This window comes from Salvelinus alpinus, chromosome 4, assembly GCF_045679555.1.
Source record: "Salvelinus alpinus chromosome 4, SLU_Salpinus.1, whole genome shotgun sequence".
NCBI lineage: Eukaryota > Metazoa > Chordata > Actinopteri > Salmoniformes > Salmonidae > Salvelinus > Salvelinus alpinus.
The window spans coordinates 98,123,302-98,139,810 of NC_092089.1; the positions used below are offsets into that span (position 1 = coordinate 98,123,302).

Below are 16,509 nucleotides of genomic sequence, written 5' to 3' on the forward strand. Positions count from 1 at the left end.
AGAGCAGTCAACAGTAGTGCCCCATAGAGGGAATATTGTGCCATAGTGCCCTATAGAGGGAATAGGGTGCCATAGTGCCCTACAGAGGGAATAGGGTTCCATTTCAGACCTAACCCTGTACTTATTTCATTTTTTGATCCAAGAAACACAACTGCACAGTCACCTGTTTAGTTCAGTCAGCTTCGCTGGCAAAGAGTCAGTAGAGTCACACAAGTCATTGCATTTTCAACTCATTTAATAGATTTTTTGAACACTTACAATCAGGGGATCTTAGAATACCCATCAGGGGGAGGATCTTAGAACACCCATCAGGGGGAGGATCTTAGAATACCCATCAGGGGGAGGATCTTAGAACACCCATCAGGGGGAGGATCTTAGAACACCCATCAGGGGGAGGATCTTAGAACACCCATCAGGGGGAGGATCTTAGAACACCCATCAGGGGGAGGATCTTAGAACACCCATCAGGGGGAGGATCTTAGAACACCCATCAGGGGGAGGATCTTAGAATACCCATCAGGGGGAGGATCTTACAATACCCATCAGGGGGAGGATCGTAGAATACCCATCAGGGGGAGGATCGTAGAATACCCATCAGGGGGAGGATCTTAGAACACCCATCAAGGGGAGGATCTTACAATACCCATCAGGGGGAGGATCGTAGAACACCCATCAGGGGGAGGATCGTAGAACACCCATCAGGGGGAGGATCTTAGAACACCCATCAGCATTACTACTGTAGTCTACCTACATGTTTTCCTATGCTACACATACATGACTTGTCAACAAATTCAGACAAGAATGTTTACAATAGCAAACAGACAATCAGTCAGTGCTCATCAATGAAGTTGGCCTCACTCAGTCACCATGACATACAGTATTGGGTAGCGTCCCAAAATGGCACCCTATTCCCTCTGTAGTGCACTATATAGGGAATAGAATGCAACTTCGGAGGCACCCTTGGATTTATCCACCACATAACAAATGAACGGCATCTATTAAATATGATGCTCATACCATATTACTGACACTATAATCTATTGATATGAGTCTCATACCATATTACTGACACTATAATCTATTGATATGAGTCTCATACCATATTACTGACACTATAATCTATTGATATGAGTCTCATACCATATTACTGACACTATGATCTATTGATATGAGTCTCATACCATATTACAGACACTATAGTCTACTGATATGAGTCTCATACCATGAAATGACATGCAGGGCTGTTGTTGTAGTACAATAAACAGATGAGAGATCCAGAGTCCACTTCTTCTGTGATGATTGTGCCTGACAGAACCACAAACCCATTCTGACACTTTCCATAGACACACTGTGACTAACTGTGAACCGGAGACGCAGTGATAGTCCTTTCCTTCTGTACATACTGATACACCAATAGAAAATGACTGACATCGTGGCTACTAATTCGTTCCACAACAAGCATTAGCTAGCTGTAACTGCACCTTTGTTGATGGAGCTTGTGATCGTGATTGAGCTTGGTGAGCTGATTGCGGTGTATCCCATTGACCCTGAGGTTGCTTTGTTGCTTGAACAGGTAATGTAGCCTTTAGCTTGACAGGCTAACCATGACTTCACATGGTTAGCCACATGTGGTTGTGCTAAAGTGTCCCCTGTCGTGACTGGGATTTGAACCCCAACCTGGTTAACACACGTGCATATCACAAAAAGACACTGTGCACACATCACAAACCCTCGACAAATGTGGCCTCGTTTTGTGCTAGATTCACTGTGCTCTGCTATACATGCTGGCAATACAGTGTCCTTGATTTCTTCATTGTCTTTAATACAGTACATGATTGTCATTGAGAGTGCTACAGTCTATTAGTCTTTAGCTAATACCCTGCAAAGAAATGGAGCCCTCCATCCCTCTTTCTCTCTCTCTTCCTGTCCCCTTGTATATAGCCTCGCTATTGTTTTTATTGTGTTACTATTTCCTGTGTTACTATTTCCTGATTGCCTTGTCACTTTGATACCTGCCCACATGTAATACCTCAACTACCTCGTACCCCTGCACATTGATTCAGTACTGGTACTCCTTGTATATAGCCTCATAACTACCTCGTACCCCTGCACATTGACTCAGTATTGGTACTCCTTAAATATAGCCTCATAACTACCTCGTGTCCCTGCACATTGACTCGGTTTGTGTAATTGTAGTAAATGTGTTACTATTTCCTTATATACATTTTTCCAAATATTTGTCTTACTTTTTAACTCTGCACTGTTGGGAATGGGCTTGTAAATAAGCACTTCACTCTAAAGTTTACACCTGTTGTATTCGGCGTATGTGACCAATACAATTTGATTTGTATTGCTCCCTCCCTCCCTCTCCTTAGAGACGGTACTTCCTCAGCAGTTCTTGTTGCCACATGTACTTCCTCTCCGGGAAGCGTTCAGGAATCCTGATCCTGTGGAAGTCCTGGATGCACCTCTCCAGCTCCTGCTCCGGTGTTAACTTCTCCTTGTTGGCTTTCCTCTTGGCTGCAGCCTCCCGGTGCTCCCTGATCCCCATGGTCCTCACCCGGAGCAGGTCCGTCTTCCTCCTCATCTCCGACGGCTGGAGCAGCTGAACGGGCCCTTTAGGGAAGGAAGAGGAGGAAGGAGAGAGAAGAAAACATTTTATTAGACAGACACCTTTCAAAGCACCCAAAGTCACCCAAGGGATACAAAAAAGGAGGTACACCCACACCTTTCTTCAGTGGCCGGTCCAGGGTCTGGGCGACGGGGTGAGGCTGACGGCTGACGGAACTACAGATGACAGTGCCCTGAGGGGAGCTGGCTTCTGATTGGGTCTCGGAGCAGGAAGTAGAGAGCTCGTTCAAAGATGTGCCACTCTCTCCCTCGCGCTCACTCTTGTGGCTCTTGCAGCAGCAGTCGCAATGGGACGAAGACCACCTGGATGGGCCACCTGGAGAAGACACGTGTGGTGACACACACCCACACAACATTGAGTTTCATCTTGAATGAGCAAAATTCTCCTAACACCTGATTTCCTTAACTGAAGTGACAGAAGTAGATAGATACTGCAGACTACAGTTCACAAATTACTCACATATTGAATTAATCAGTTATAGACGTAGACGTGAATAAATTGTTGTGACAAGATAATCCTCACACAATACATTATTATTAGCTAACGCTCTCTCAGCCTACACTGACAGATGTATAATCAAACAGACCGGTTACTGAACAGACAAACACTAACAGATGTGTAATCAAACAGACCGGTTACTGAACAGACAAACACTAACAGATGTGTAATCAAACAGACCGGTTACTGAACAGACAAACACTAACAGATGTGTAATCAAACAGACCGGTTACTGAACAGACAAACACTAACAGATGTGTAATCAAACAGACCGGTTACTGAACAGACAAACACTAACAGATGTGTAATCAAACAGACCGGTTACTGAACAGACAAACACTAACAGATGTGTAATCAAACAGACCGGTTACTGAACAGACAAACACTAACAGATGTGTAATCAAACAGACCGGTTACTGAACAGACAAACACTAACAGATGTGTAATCAAACAGACCGGTTACTGAACAGACAAACACTAACAGATGTGTAATCAAACAGACCGGTTACTGAACAGAAAAACACTAACAGATGTGTAATCAAACAGACCGGTTACTGAACAGACAAACACTAACAGATGTGTAATCAAACAGACCGGTTACTGAACAGACAAACACTAACAGATGTGTAATCAAACAGACCGGTTACTGAACAGACAAACACTAACAGATGTATAATCAAACAGACCGGTTACTGAACAGACAAACACTAACAGATGTGTAATGGAATGTCATCAAGACCTCTTCCACAGGATGTAGGGAGAGTGGCAGCATCACTGACCTTTCATTACTGAGTCTTTGAGTGTGTGTGTGTGTGTGTGTGTGTGTGTGTGTGTGTGTGTGTGTGTGTGTGTGTGTGTGTGTGTGTGTGTGTGTGTGTGTGTGTGTGTGTGTGTGTGTGTGTGTGTGTGTGTGTGTGTGTGTGTGTGTGTGTGTGTGTGTGTTGGATAAAGTGTGTGTCCTCTAGACCTCTAGACCTCCTCCTCTAGACCTCCTCGCTAGACCTCCTCCGCTAGACCTCCTCCGCTAGACATCTTCCGCTAGACATCCTCCTCTAGACCTCCTCTAGTTCTTCTCTAGACCTCCTCTAGACCTCCTCCTCTAGACCTCTTCCGCTAGACCTCCTCCGCTAGACCTCCTCCGCTAGACCTCCTCCTCTAGACCTCCTCCTGTATTTCTCCTGTATTTCTCCTCTAGACCTCCACTAGACCTCCACTAGATCTCCTCCTCTAAACCTCCTCTAGACCTCCACTAAACCTCCTCTAGACCTCCTCCTCTAGACCGCCTCCTCTAGATCTCCTCCTCTAGACCTCCTCCTCTAGACCTCTAGACCTCCTCAAGACCTCCTCCTCTAGACCTCCTCCTCTAGACCTCCTCCTCTAAACCTCCTCCTCTAGACCTCCTCCTCTAGACCTCCTCCTCTAGACCTCCTCCTCTAGATCACCACTAGACCTCCTCTAGACCTCCTCTAGATCTCTTCTAGTTCTCCTCTAGACCTCCTCTAGACCTCCTCCTCTACACCTCCTCTAAACCTCCTCTAGACCTCCTCTAGTTCTCCTCTACACCTCCTCTAAACCTCCTCTAGACCTCTTCCTCTAGACCTCCTCCTCTAAACCTCCTCTAGACCTCCTCCTCTAGACCTTTAGACCTCCTCTAGACCTCCACTCGACCTCCACTAGACCCCCTCCTCTAGACCTCCTCTAAACCTCCTCTAGTTCTCCTCTAGACCTCATCTAGATCTCATCCTCTAAACCTCCTCTAGACCTCCTTCTCTAGACCTCCTCCTCTAGACCTCCTCTAAACCTCCTCTAGACCTCCTTATTTAGACCTCCTCCTCTAGACCTCCTTCTTTAGACCTCCTCCTCTAGACCTCCTCTAACCTCCACTAGACCTCCTCCTCTAGACCTCCTCTAGACCTCCTCTAGACCTCCTCTAGACCTCCTCCTCTAGACCTCCTCTAAACCTCCTCTAGACCTCCTTATTTAGACCTCCTCCTCTAGACCTCCTTCTTTAGACCTCCTCCTCTAGACCTCCTCTAACCTCCACTAGACCTCCTCCTCTAGACCTCCTCTAGACCTCCTCTAGACCTCCTCTAACCTCTAACCTCCTCTAGATCTCCACTAGACCTCCTCTAGACCTCCTCCTCTATACCTCCTCCTCTAGACCTCCTCTAGACCTCCTCCTCTTGTTCTCCTCTAGACCTCCACTAGACCTCCTCCTCTAGACCTCCTCCTCTAGACCTCCTTTAGACCTCCTCTACACCTCCTCTAGACCTCCACTAGACCTCCTCCTCTAGACCTCCTCCTCTAGACCTCCTCCTGTAGACCTCCTCCTCTAGACCTCCTCCTCTACACCTCCTCTAGACCTCCTCCTCTACACCTCCTCATCTAGACCTCCTCTACACCTCCTCATCTACACCTCCTCTAGACCTCCTCTAGACCTCCTCCTCTAGACCTCCTCCTCTAGACCTCCTCCTCTAGACCTCCTCCTGTAGACCTCCTCCTCTACACCTCCTCATCTAGACCTCCTCTACACCTCCTCATCTACACCTCCTCTAGACCTCCTCCTCTACACCTCCTCATCTAGACCTCCTCTACACCTCCTCCTCTACACCTCCTCTAGACCTCCTCTTCCCTTCGTACCCACTTCTCGTCATCGCCTCTGAAACCAAAGTCAGTCTGAATTTGTCCTACATGCCCGCTAGACATTTCTCATTAAAACCATCACTGTAGCAACTTTATACAGTACACACAGATTCTCTCTCTCTCCCTCTCCCCAAAGAGGGTTCTACATGGAACCAAAAAGGGTTCTCCTATGGGGACAGCCAAATAACCCTTTAGGAACCCTTTTTTCTATGAGTATATATAGTGAACTACTTTTGACAATGTTTAGGGAATAGGTTGTCATTTGGGACGAAACCTAAGACATCATTAATCCTGGGTGTTACACATGCAGTAGCAGCAGAATGAGGTTGCTGAGATGGGGGAGGAGTGAAGTGTGTGCGTGTGCGTGTGCGTGTGCGTGTGCGTGTGCGTGTGTGTGTATGGGTCAGACTGGTTTTCTGACCTGCTGTCAGTGAGGATTGATACGAGCAGTAAAACTGACAGTGGTTCAACTGCCTGTGGATATGCCCTTACACACACACGCACAAACACACTCACACATAGACACACACACAATCACACAAAGACGCACACACAGCCTCTGGATATGCTCTGAATAGGATGTTTTTCAGTAGACGTCTTACCAAGGTAAAATGTGACAGTCTTCTGAACCTGACCAGCTAATGAAAGAAGGCCAAGGTGCTGGGAAGGTTAGGAGGAAAACAGAAGACTACGACTGGGAAGGTTAGGAGGAAAACAGAAGACTACGACTGGGAAGGTTAGGAGGAAAACAGAAGACTATGACTGGGAAGGCTAGGAAGAAAACAGAAGACTACAGCTGGGAAGGTTAGGAGGAAAACAGAAGACTACGACTGGGAAGGTTAGGAGGAAAACAGAAGACTACGGCTGGGAAGGTTAGGAGGAAAACAGAAGACTACGACTGGGAAGGTTAGGAGGAAAACAGAAAACTACGACTGGGAAGGTTAGGAGGAAAACAGAAAACTACGACTGGGAAGGTTAGGAGGAAAACAGAAGACTACAGCTGGGAAGGTTAGGGGGAAAACAGAAGACTACGACTGGGAAGGTTCGGAGGAAAACAGAAGACTACAGCTGGGAAGGTTAGGGGGAAAACAGAAGACTACGACTGGGAAGGTTAGGAGGAAAACAGAAGACTACAGCTGGGAAGGTTAGGAGGAAAACAGAAGACTACAGCTGGGAAGGTTCGGAGGAAAACAGAAGACTACAGCTGGGAAGGTTAGGAGGAAAACAGAAGACTACAGCTGGGAAGGTTAGGAGGAAAACAGAAGACTACGACTGGGAAGATTAGGAGGAAAATAGAAGACTACAGCTGGGAAGGTTAGGAGAAAAACAGAAGACTACGATGTTGAAAGTTAGGAGGAAAACAGAAGACTACAGCTGGGAAGGTTAGGAGGAAAACAGAAGACTACGATGTTGAAAGTTAGGAGGAAAACAGAAGACTACGACTGGGAAGGTTAGGAGGAAAACAGAAGACTACGACTGGGAAGGTGAGGAGGAGAACATGGACGGGGGGACCTCATCCTAGATCAGCATTCCTACTCTGAGACGCTTTGTGAATACAGGCCCTGGCTTTGTGAATACAGGCCCTGACTTTGTGAATACAGGCCCTGACTTTGTGAATACAGGCCCTGGCTTTGTGAATACAGGCACTGACTTTGTGAATACAGGCCCTGGCTTTGTGAATACAGGCCCTGGTTTTGTGAATACAGGCCCTGGCTTTGTGAATACAGGCCCTGGCTTTGTGAATACAGGCCCTGGTTTTGTGAATACAGGCCCTGGCTTTGTGAATACAGGCCCTGGCTTTGTGAATACAGGCCCTGACTTTGTGAATACAGGCCCTGGCTTTGTGAATACATGCCCTGACTGTGAATACAGGCCCTGGCTTTGTGAATACAGGCCCTGGTTTTGTGCCTTTACAGACTACATTCAATGATTCATTTATTTTCAGATTTGTTTTATATTCACGCATGTCTTTGAGGACCTTGTATCTGCCCCGAGGAAACATGATTACATTTCAACGTTCCATTTGATGTTTTTTAATTTTCTATAACCTGGAAGGGAAGACATCCCCTCTGACTTCTCTCTGATCTCCATGGCCTACAGGAATACAACTATATAAAACAACTACTCTCTCTGACCTCCATGGCCTACAGGAATACAACTATATAAAACAACTACTCTCTCTGATCTCCATGGCCTACAGGAATACAACTATATAAAACAACTACTCTCTCTGACCTCCATGGCCTACAGGAATACAACTATATAAAACAACTACTCTCTCTGATCTCCATGGCCTACAGGAATACAACTATATAAAACAACTACTCTCTCTGACCTCCATGGCCTACAGGAATACAACTATATAAAACAACTACTCTCTCTGACCTCCATGGCCTACAGGAATACAACTATATAAAACAACTACTCTCTCTGACCTCCATGGCCTACAGGAATACAACTATATAAAACAACTACTCTCTCTGACCTCTCTGACCTCCATGGCCTACAGGAATACAACTATATAAAACAACTACTCTCTCTGACCTCCATGGCCTACAGGAATACAACTATATAAAACAACTACTCTCTCTGATCTCCATGGCCTACAGGAATACAACTATATAAAACAACTACTCTCTCTGACCTCCATGGCCTACAGGAATACAACTATATAAAACAACTACTCTCTCTGACCTCCATGGCCTACAGGAATACAACTATATAAAACAACTACTCTCTCTGACCTCCATGGCCTACAGGAATACAACTATATAAAACAACTACTCTCTCTGATCTCCATGGCCTACAGGAATACAACTATATAAAACAACTACTCTCTCTGACCTCCATGGCCTACAGGAATACAACTATATAAAACAACTACTCTCTCTGATCTCCATGGCCTACAGGAATACAACTATATAAAACAACTACTCTCTCTGACCTCCATGGCCTACAGGAATACAACTATATAAAACAACTACTCTCTCTGATCTCCATGGCCTACAGGAATACAACTATATAAAACAACTACTCTCTCTGATCTCCATGGCCTACAGGAATACAACTATATAAAACAACTACTCTCTCTGATCTCCATGGCCTACAGGAATACAACTATATAAAACAACTACTCTCTCTGATCTCCATGGCCTACAGGAATACAACTATATAAAACAACTACTCTCTCTGATCTCCATGGCCTACAGGAATACAACTATATAAAACAACTACTCTCTCTGACCTCCATGGCCTACAGGAATACAACTATATAAAACAACTACTCTCTCTGATCTCCATGGCCTACAGGAATACAACTATATAAAACAACTACTCTCTCTGATCTCCATGGCCTACAGGAATACAACTATATAAAACAACTACTCTCTCTGACCTCCATGGCCTACAGGAATACAACTATATAAAACAACTACTCTCTCTGACCTCCATGGCCTACAGGAATACAACTATATAAAACAACTACTCTCTCTGACCTCCATGGCCTACAGGAATACAACTATATAAAACAACTACTCTCTCTGACCTCCATGGCCTACAGGAATACAACTATATAAAACAACTACTCTCTCTGACCTCCATGGCCTACAGGAATACAACTATATAAAACAACTACTCTCTCTGACCTCCATGGCCTACAGGAATACAACTATATAAAACAACTACTCTCTCTGACCTCCATGGCCTACAGGAATACAACTATATAAAACAACTACTCAAGCATAGACATCCGACATGTAATTGTTTTCCCCATACAAGGCTCTAGTCTCCACAGCAATAACATGTCTCAATACGAGCAATCATTGGGCCATTACCTGCAGACAGTGTTTACGTCCCAAATAACACCCTATTCCCTATTACAGTGCCCTACTTATGACCAGGACTCATAGGGCCTTGATCAAAAGTAGTAGACTATATAGGGAATAGGGTGCCATTTGGGACTCAGCCATGGATTAGCCATTAAAAAGCTGTTAGCCTCTCTCTCAATTCAATTCAAGGGGCTTTATTGGCATGGGAAACTCTCTCTCTCTCTCTCTCTCTGCTATCAGACTAATGCAGTCACATCACTATGCAGAGATGAGGCTGTTATTACAGTAAAAAGCTGAGAGGCTCAAATCCCTGTTGAACTAAACTCCCTGTTTCATATCAATTGACGTATGCACTGGGCTTGCATACCAAATGACACCCTATTCTCTATATAGTGCACTACTTTTGACCAGAGCTCTATGAGCCCTGGACAGAACTAGTGCACTGTGTAGGGAATAGGGTGCCATTTGGGACGGGAACCGAGTAAAGAGGCAAATCAGACCATCAATGTCTCCTCATAGAGAGAATCAGACTGCATTGGGAACTGTGCCCACCAACACCCAAAGAGGGAGGGAAACAGAGAGGGAGGGAGGGAGAGAAACAGAGGTAGGGAGAGAGAGAAACAGGGAGGGAGGGAGGGAGGGAGAGAGAGAGAAACGGAGGGAGGGAGGGAGGGAGGGAGGGAGGGAGGGAGGGAGGGAGGGAGGGAGGGAGGGAAAAAGGGAGGGAAAAAGGGAGGGAGGGAGAGAGAAACAGGGAGGGAGTGAGAAACAGATGGGGAGAGAGAGAAACAAAGAGGGAGAGAGAGAAACATACAGGGAGAGAGGGAGAGAAACAGAGGGAGGGAGGGAGGGAGGGAGGGAGGGAGGGAGGGAGGGAGGGAGGGAGGGAGGGAGGGAGGGAGGGAGAAACAGAGGTAGGGAGAGAGAGAAACAGGGGTAGGGAGAGAGAGAAACAGGGAGGGAGGGAGGGAGAGAGAGAGAGAGAAACAAAGAGGGAGAGAGAGAGAAACATACAGGGAGTGAGGGAGAGAAACAGAGGTAGGAAGGGAGAGAGGGAAAGGGAGAGAAACGGTTGAAGGAGAGAGAAACAGAGAGGCAGGGAGGGAGGGAAACAGAGTGGGAGGGAGGGAAACAGAGTGGGAGGGAGGGAAACAGAGGGAGGGAGGGAAACAGAGGGAGGGAGGGAAACAGAGGGAGGGGGGCAGGGAGGGAGAGAAACAGAGAGGGAGGGAGAGAGATAAACAGAGAGGGAGGGAGAAAGAGAGGGAGGGAAGGAAGGAGAGAAACAGAGAGGGAGGGAGAGAGAGAAACAGAGAGAGGGGGGGTAGAGAAACAGACAGGGAAGGAGAGAGACAGAGGGAGAGAGAAACAGGGTGGGAGGGAACGAGAGAAACAGGGATAGAGGGAGAGAGAGAAACAGAGAGAGAGGGAGAATCAAAGATGGAGGGAGGGAAACAGGGAGGGAGAGAAACAGAGGGAGGGAGGGAGGGAGAAACAGGGTGGGAGGGAACGAGAGAAACAGGGAGGGAGAGGAGAGTGGATGCTAGTGAGTATTGTTTTAAATGAACGGTCGTTGCATCACAGCAACATCATAGAGAGATAAAATATAGTGGTCGGCTAGGAACAAGGCCAAATAATAACATCTCCTCATAGGAGACGAGCTGTGCACTGAGAAAGAACATGTTAAATCAAAGTGTATTTGTCACGTGCGCCGAATACAACAGGTGTAGACCCTTACAGTGAAATGCTTACTAACCAACAGTGCAATTTAAAAATAAAAAGATATTAGGTGAACAATAGGTAGGTAAAGAAATAAAACAACAGTAAAAAGACAGGCTATATACAGTAGCGAGGCTATAAAAGTAGCGAGGCTACATACAGACACCGGTTAGTCAGGCTGATTGAGGTAGTATGTACATGTAGATATGGTTAAAGTGACTATGCATATATGATGAACAGAGAGTAGCAGTAGCATAAAAGAGGGGTTGGTGGGTGGCGGGACACAATGCAGATAGCCCGGTTAGCCAATGTGCGGGGGCACTGGTTGGTCGGGCTAATTGAGATAATATGTACAGTTGAAGTCAGATGTTTACATACACTTAGGTCGGAGTCATTAAAACTCGTTTTTCAACCACTCCACAAATGTCTTGTTAACAAACTATAGTTTTGGCAAGTTGGTTAGGACATCAACTTGGTGCATGACACAAGTCATTTTTCCAACAATTGTTTCCAGACGAATTATTTCACTTATAATTCAGTGTTCAGCAGTCTTATGGCTTGGGGGTAGAAGCTGTTAAGGAGCCTTTTGGTCCTAGCCTTGGCACTCCGGTACCGCTTGCCGTGCGGTAGTAGAGAGAACAGTCTATGACTGGGGTGGCTGGGATCTTTGACAATTTTTAGGGCCTACCTCTGACTCCACCTGGTATAGAGGTCCTGGATGGTAGGCAGCTTAGCCCCAGTGATGTACTGGGCCGTACGTACGCACTACCCTCTGCCTTGCGGTCGTAGGCTGAGCCGTTGCCGTGCCAGGCAGTGATGCAACCAGTCAGGATGCTCTCGATGTTGCAGCTGAAGAACCTTTTGAGGATCTGAGGACCCATGCCAAATCTTTTTAGTTTCCTGAGGGGCTTTGTCGTGCCCTCTTCACGACTGTCTTGGTGTGCGGACACCAAGGAACTTGAAGCTCTCAACCTGCTCCAATACAGCCCCGTCGATGAGAATGGGTGCGTGCTCGGTCCTCCTTTTCCTGTAGTCCACAATCATCTCCTTGGTCTTGGTTACGTTGAGGGATAAGTTGTTATTCTGGCACCACCCGGCCAGGTCTCTGATCTCCTCCCTGTAGGCTGTCTCGTCGTTGTCGGTGATCAGGCCTACCACTGATATGTCATCAGCAAACTTAATGATGGTGTTGGAGTCGTGCCTGGCCATGCAGTCATGGGTGAACAAGGAGTACAGGAGGGGACTGAGCACGCACCCCTGAGGGGCTCCAGTGTTGAGGATTAGCGTGGCAGATGTGTTGCTACCTACCCTCACCACCTGGGGGCGGCCCGTCAGGAAGTCCAGGATCCAGTTGCAGAGGGAGGTGGTTAAGGGCATTCACAAGGGCATTCCCCCCCCCCCCCTATCTCTCGATCTCTCACTCTCCCAGAAACCCCATAATAGCGTCATACACATTTCAGGGCAGTTACTGTTGAAGGTTTGTTTTCTATACAGAACATCCATGATGGAAACTAACTTTAACGTACAGAAAAAAACATGTCCTTTCAGGAACAGCATCCATAACCCGACATACATGTTTTAAATCTTTATATCTTTTAATATTTTATATGCCTTGTTCCTAGACGACCACGCCTTGTTCCTAGACGACCACGCCTTGTTCCTAGACGACCACAACTTGTTCCTAGACGACCGCGCCTTGTTCCTAGACGACCACGCCTTGTTCCTAGACGACCACAACTTGTTCCTAGACGACCGCGCCTTGTTCCTAGACGACCGCGCCTTGTTCCTAGACGACCGCGCCTTGTTCCTAGACGACCGCGCCTTGTTCCTAGACGACCGCGCCTTGTTCCTAGACGACCGCGCCTTGTTCCTAGACGACCGCGCCTTGTTCCTAGACGACCGCGCCTTGTTCCTAGACGACCGCGCCTTGTTCCTAGACGACCGCGACTTGTTCCTAGACGACCGCGCCTTGTTCCTAGACGACCGCGCTTTGTTCCTAGACGACCGCGCCTTGTTCCTTCACGACCGCGCCTTGTTCCTAGACGACCACGCCTTGTTCCTAGACGACCACGACTTGTTCCTAGACGACCGCGCCTTGTTCCTAGACGACCACAACTTGTTCCTAGACGACCACGCCTTGTTCCTAGACGACCACGCCTTGTTCCTAGACGACCGCGCCTTGTTCCTAGACGACCACAACTTGTTCCTAGACGACCGCGCCTTGTTCCTAGACGACCGCGCCTTGTTCCTTCACGACCGCGCCTTGTTCCTAGACGTCCACAACTTGTTCCTAGACGAACACGCCTTGTTCCTAGACGACCACGCCTTGTTCCTAGACGACCACGCCTTGTTCCTAGACGACCACGCCTTGTTCCTAGACGACCACAACTTGTTCCTAGACGACCGCGCCTTGTTCCTAGACGACCACGCCTTGTTCCTAGACGACCGCGCCTTGTTCCTTCACGACCACAACTTGTTCCTAGACGACCACGCCTTGTTCCTAGACGACCACGCCTTGTTCCTAGACGACCGCGCCTTGTTCCTAGACGACCGCGCCTTGTTCCTAGACGACCGCGCCTTGTTCCTAGACGACCGCGCCTTGTTCCTAGACGACCACGCCTTGTTCCTTCACGACCACACCTTGTTCCTAGACGACCACAACTTGTTCCTAGACGACCACGCCTTGTTCCTAGACGACCGCGCCTTGTTCCTAGACGACCGCGCCTTGTTCCTAGACGACCGCGCCTTGTTCCTTCACGACCACAACTTGTTCCTAGACGACCGCGCCTTGTTCCTAGACGACCACGCCTTGTTCCTAGACGACCGCGCCTTGTTCCTAGACGACCGCGCCTTGTTCCTAGACGACCGCGCCTTGTTCCTAGACGACCGCGCCTTGTTCCTAGACGACCGCGCCTTGTTCCTAGACGACCGCGCCTTGTTCCTAGACGACCGCGCCTTGTTCCTAGACGACCGCGCCTTGTTCCTAGACGACCACGCCTTGTTCCTAGACGACCGCGCCTTGTTCCTAGACGACCGCGCCTTGTTCCTAGACGACCACGACTTGTTCCTAGACGACCGCGCCTTGTTCCTAGACGACCGCGCCTTGTTCCTAGACACACCCAGACAGACACACCCAGTCAGACACACCCAGTCAGACACACCCAGTCAGACACACCCAGTCAGACACACCCAGACAGACACACCCAGACAGACACACCCAGTCAGACACACCCAGTCAGACACACCCAGTCAGACACACCCAGTCAGACACACCCAGTCAGACACACCCAGTCAGACACACCCAGACAGACACACCCAGACAGACACACCCAGACAGACACACCCAGACAGACACACCCAGACAGACACACCCAGTCAGACACACCCAGTCAGACACACCCAGTCAGACACACCCAGTCAGACACACCCAGACAGACACACCCAGACAGACACACCCAGTCAGACACACCCAGTCAGACACACCCAGACAGACACACCCAGACAGACACACCCAGACAGACACACCCAGTCAAACACACCCAGTCAGACACACCCAGATATGCGCACACACACAGTGTGAACTCTGCAGGCCCTAACAGCAGACAATTCCATCCATCATCAGTCTGAAGCCTCAGACAAGCAGACCCGCACACACACACACGCACACAGACACACACACACACACACACACACACACACACACACACACACACACACACACACACACACACACACACACACACACACACACACACACACACACACGCACACAGACACACACACACACACACACACACACACACACACTGAAGCCTCAGGCACCCAGAGCTGCCTGTTCTTCAATGTTTCGTTTTCAATGGCAGATTCACAAAACCTTCTTAAGAAGACATTTGTTCTTAACTGCATTTAATTCCTTAACGATAGAAGCTTCTTGGAAATGTTTTTGCTTCATTTCCTATGTTTTTCCTTAAGCAAAAAGTTAAGAAGACATTAGATTCTTGAAAATTAAGCTCTTGGAAATGTTCTTAATTCCAAGATAACTAAACGCTTGTCCTAAATTCAGTGCAGTGAGAGAATAAGCAATAATGAAAGCAACACGTTTAATTTACTCACAAACTCATCTGAAAAGTTTCAGTATTGACTATTTGAACACCCAAGAACATGTTTTTAGAAACAGTAATCTGTTGCTAGCTAGATAGCTAGTTTAAATCGGTTGCCTAGCAACAAGATATTTGAGAAGTTTATAAGAAAATCATGAAATCTTAAGCTATTGTTGAGGAATTCCACTTACGAACTATCTTATGAACTTATTATTTATTTCTTCTTCAGAAGCTTCTTAAGTTTTTGCGAAAGAAGTGTATTGTGAATCTGGGCCCTGTTGTCTGCCCTCCTCCATCTCTACCAACAAGAAAATTGTCACGCCCTGACCTTAGAGAGCCTTTTAATGTCTCTGTTTGGTTTGGTCAGGGTGTGATTTGGGGTGGGCATTCTATGTTTTGTTTTTCTATGATTTTCTATTTCTATGTTTTGGCCGGGTATGGTTCTCAATCAGGGACAGCTGTCTATCGTTGTCTCTGATTGAGAACCATACTTAGGTAGCCCTTTTTCCCACCTGTCTTTGTGGGAAGTTGACTTTTGTTTAGGGCACATAGCCTTCAGCTTCACGGTTTGTTTTGTATTGTTTATTGTTTTGTCGCCGTCATTTCGAATGAAGGAGAAAATGTACGCTGACCACCCTGCACCTTGGTCCTCCTCTTTCAACAGCCGTGACAGAAATAGGTCTGCAACGCAAAATAAACTTTTCACAACTCAAAGCTGATTAGGCTGAGTTAGAGAAAAATCTTGCTGAACTTTTTTAATTTCTGAAAACAACAAACGTGTTTGTTTCTTATCAGGTGTTGGTTGGGTTTGTTGTATGTCCTCGTTTATATACACTACCGTTCAAAAGTTTGGGGTCACATAGAAATGTCCTTGTTTTTGAAAGATTTTTTTTTTTTAATTGTCCATTAAAATAACATCAAATTGATCAGAAATACAGTGTAGACATGGCTAATGTTGTAAATGACTATTGTAGCTGGAAATGATCAATGATGAAAATGATCAATTAACCTTTTAAAATGATGAACTTGGATTAGCTAACACAATGGGCCATTGGAACACAAGAGTGATGGTTGCTGATAAAGGGCCTCT

General features: G+C 47.0%; 1 protein-coding gene across 1 annotated transcript in view; it reads right to left on the reverse strand.

Moving 5' to 3' along the window:
• Positions 1–217: 217 nt before the first annotated feature.
• LOC139574761 (BTB/POZ domain-containing protein KCTD16-like) overlaps positions 218–16,509 on the reverse strand; it is a 50,566-nt gene continuing 34,274 nt past the window's right edge. Inside the window, exons 2-3 of the mRNA XM_071399629.1 lie at positions 2,729–2,947; positions 218–2,616 (exon numbers count right to left, since the gene is read on the reverse strand). Of these exons, the coding sequence (XP_071255730.1) occupies positions 2,372–2,616; positions 2,729–2,947 (464 nt within the window). The 3' untranslated portion in view covers positions 218–2,371. The remainder of the gene's footprint in view (positions 2,617–2,728; positions 2,948–16,509) is intronic.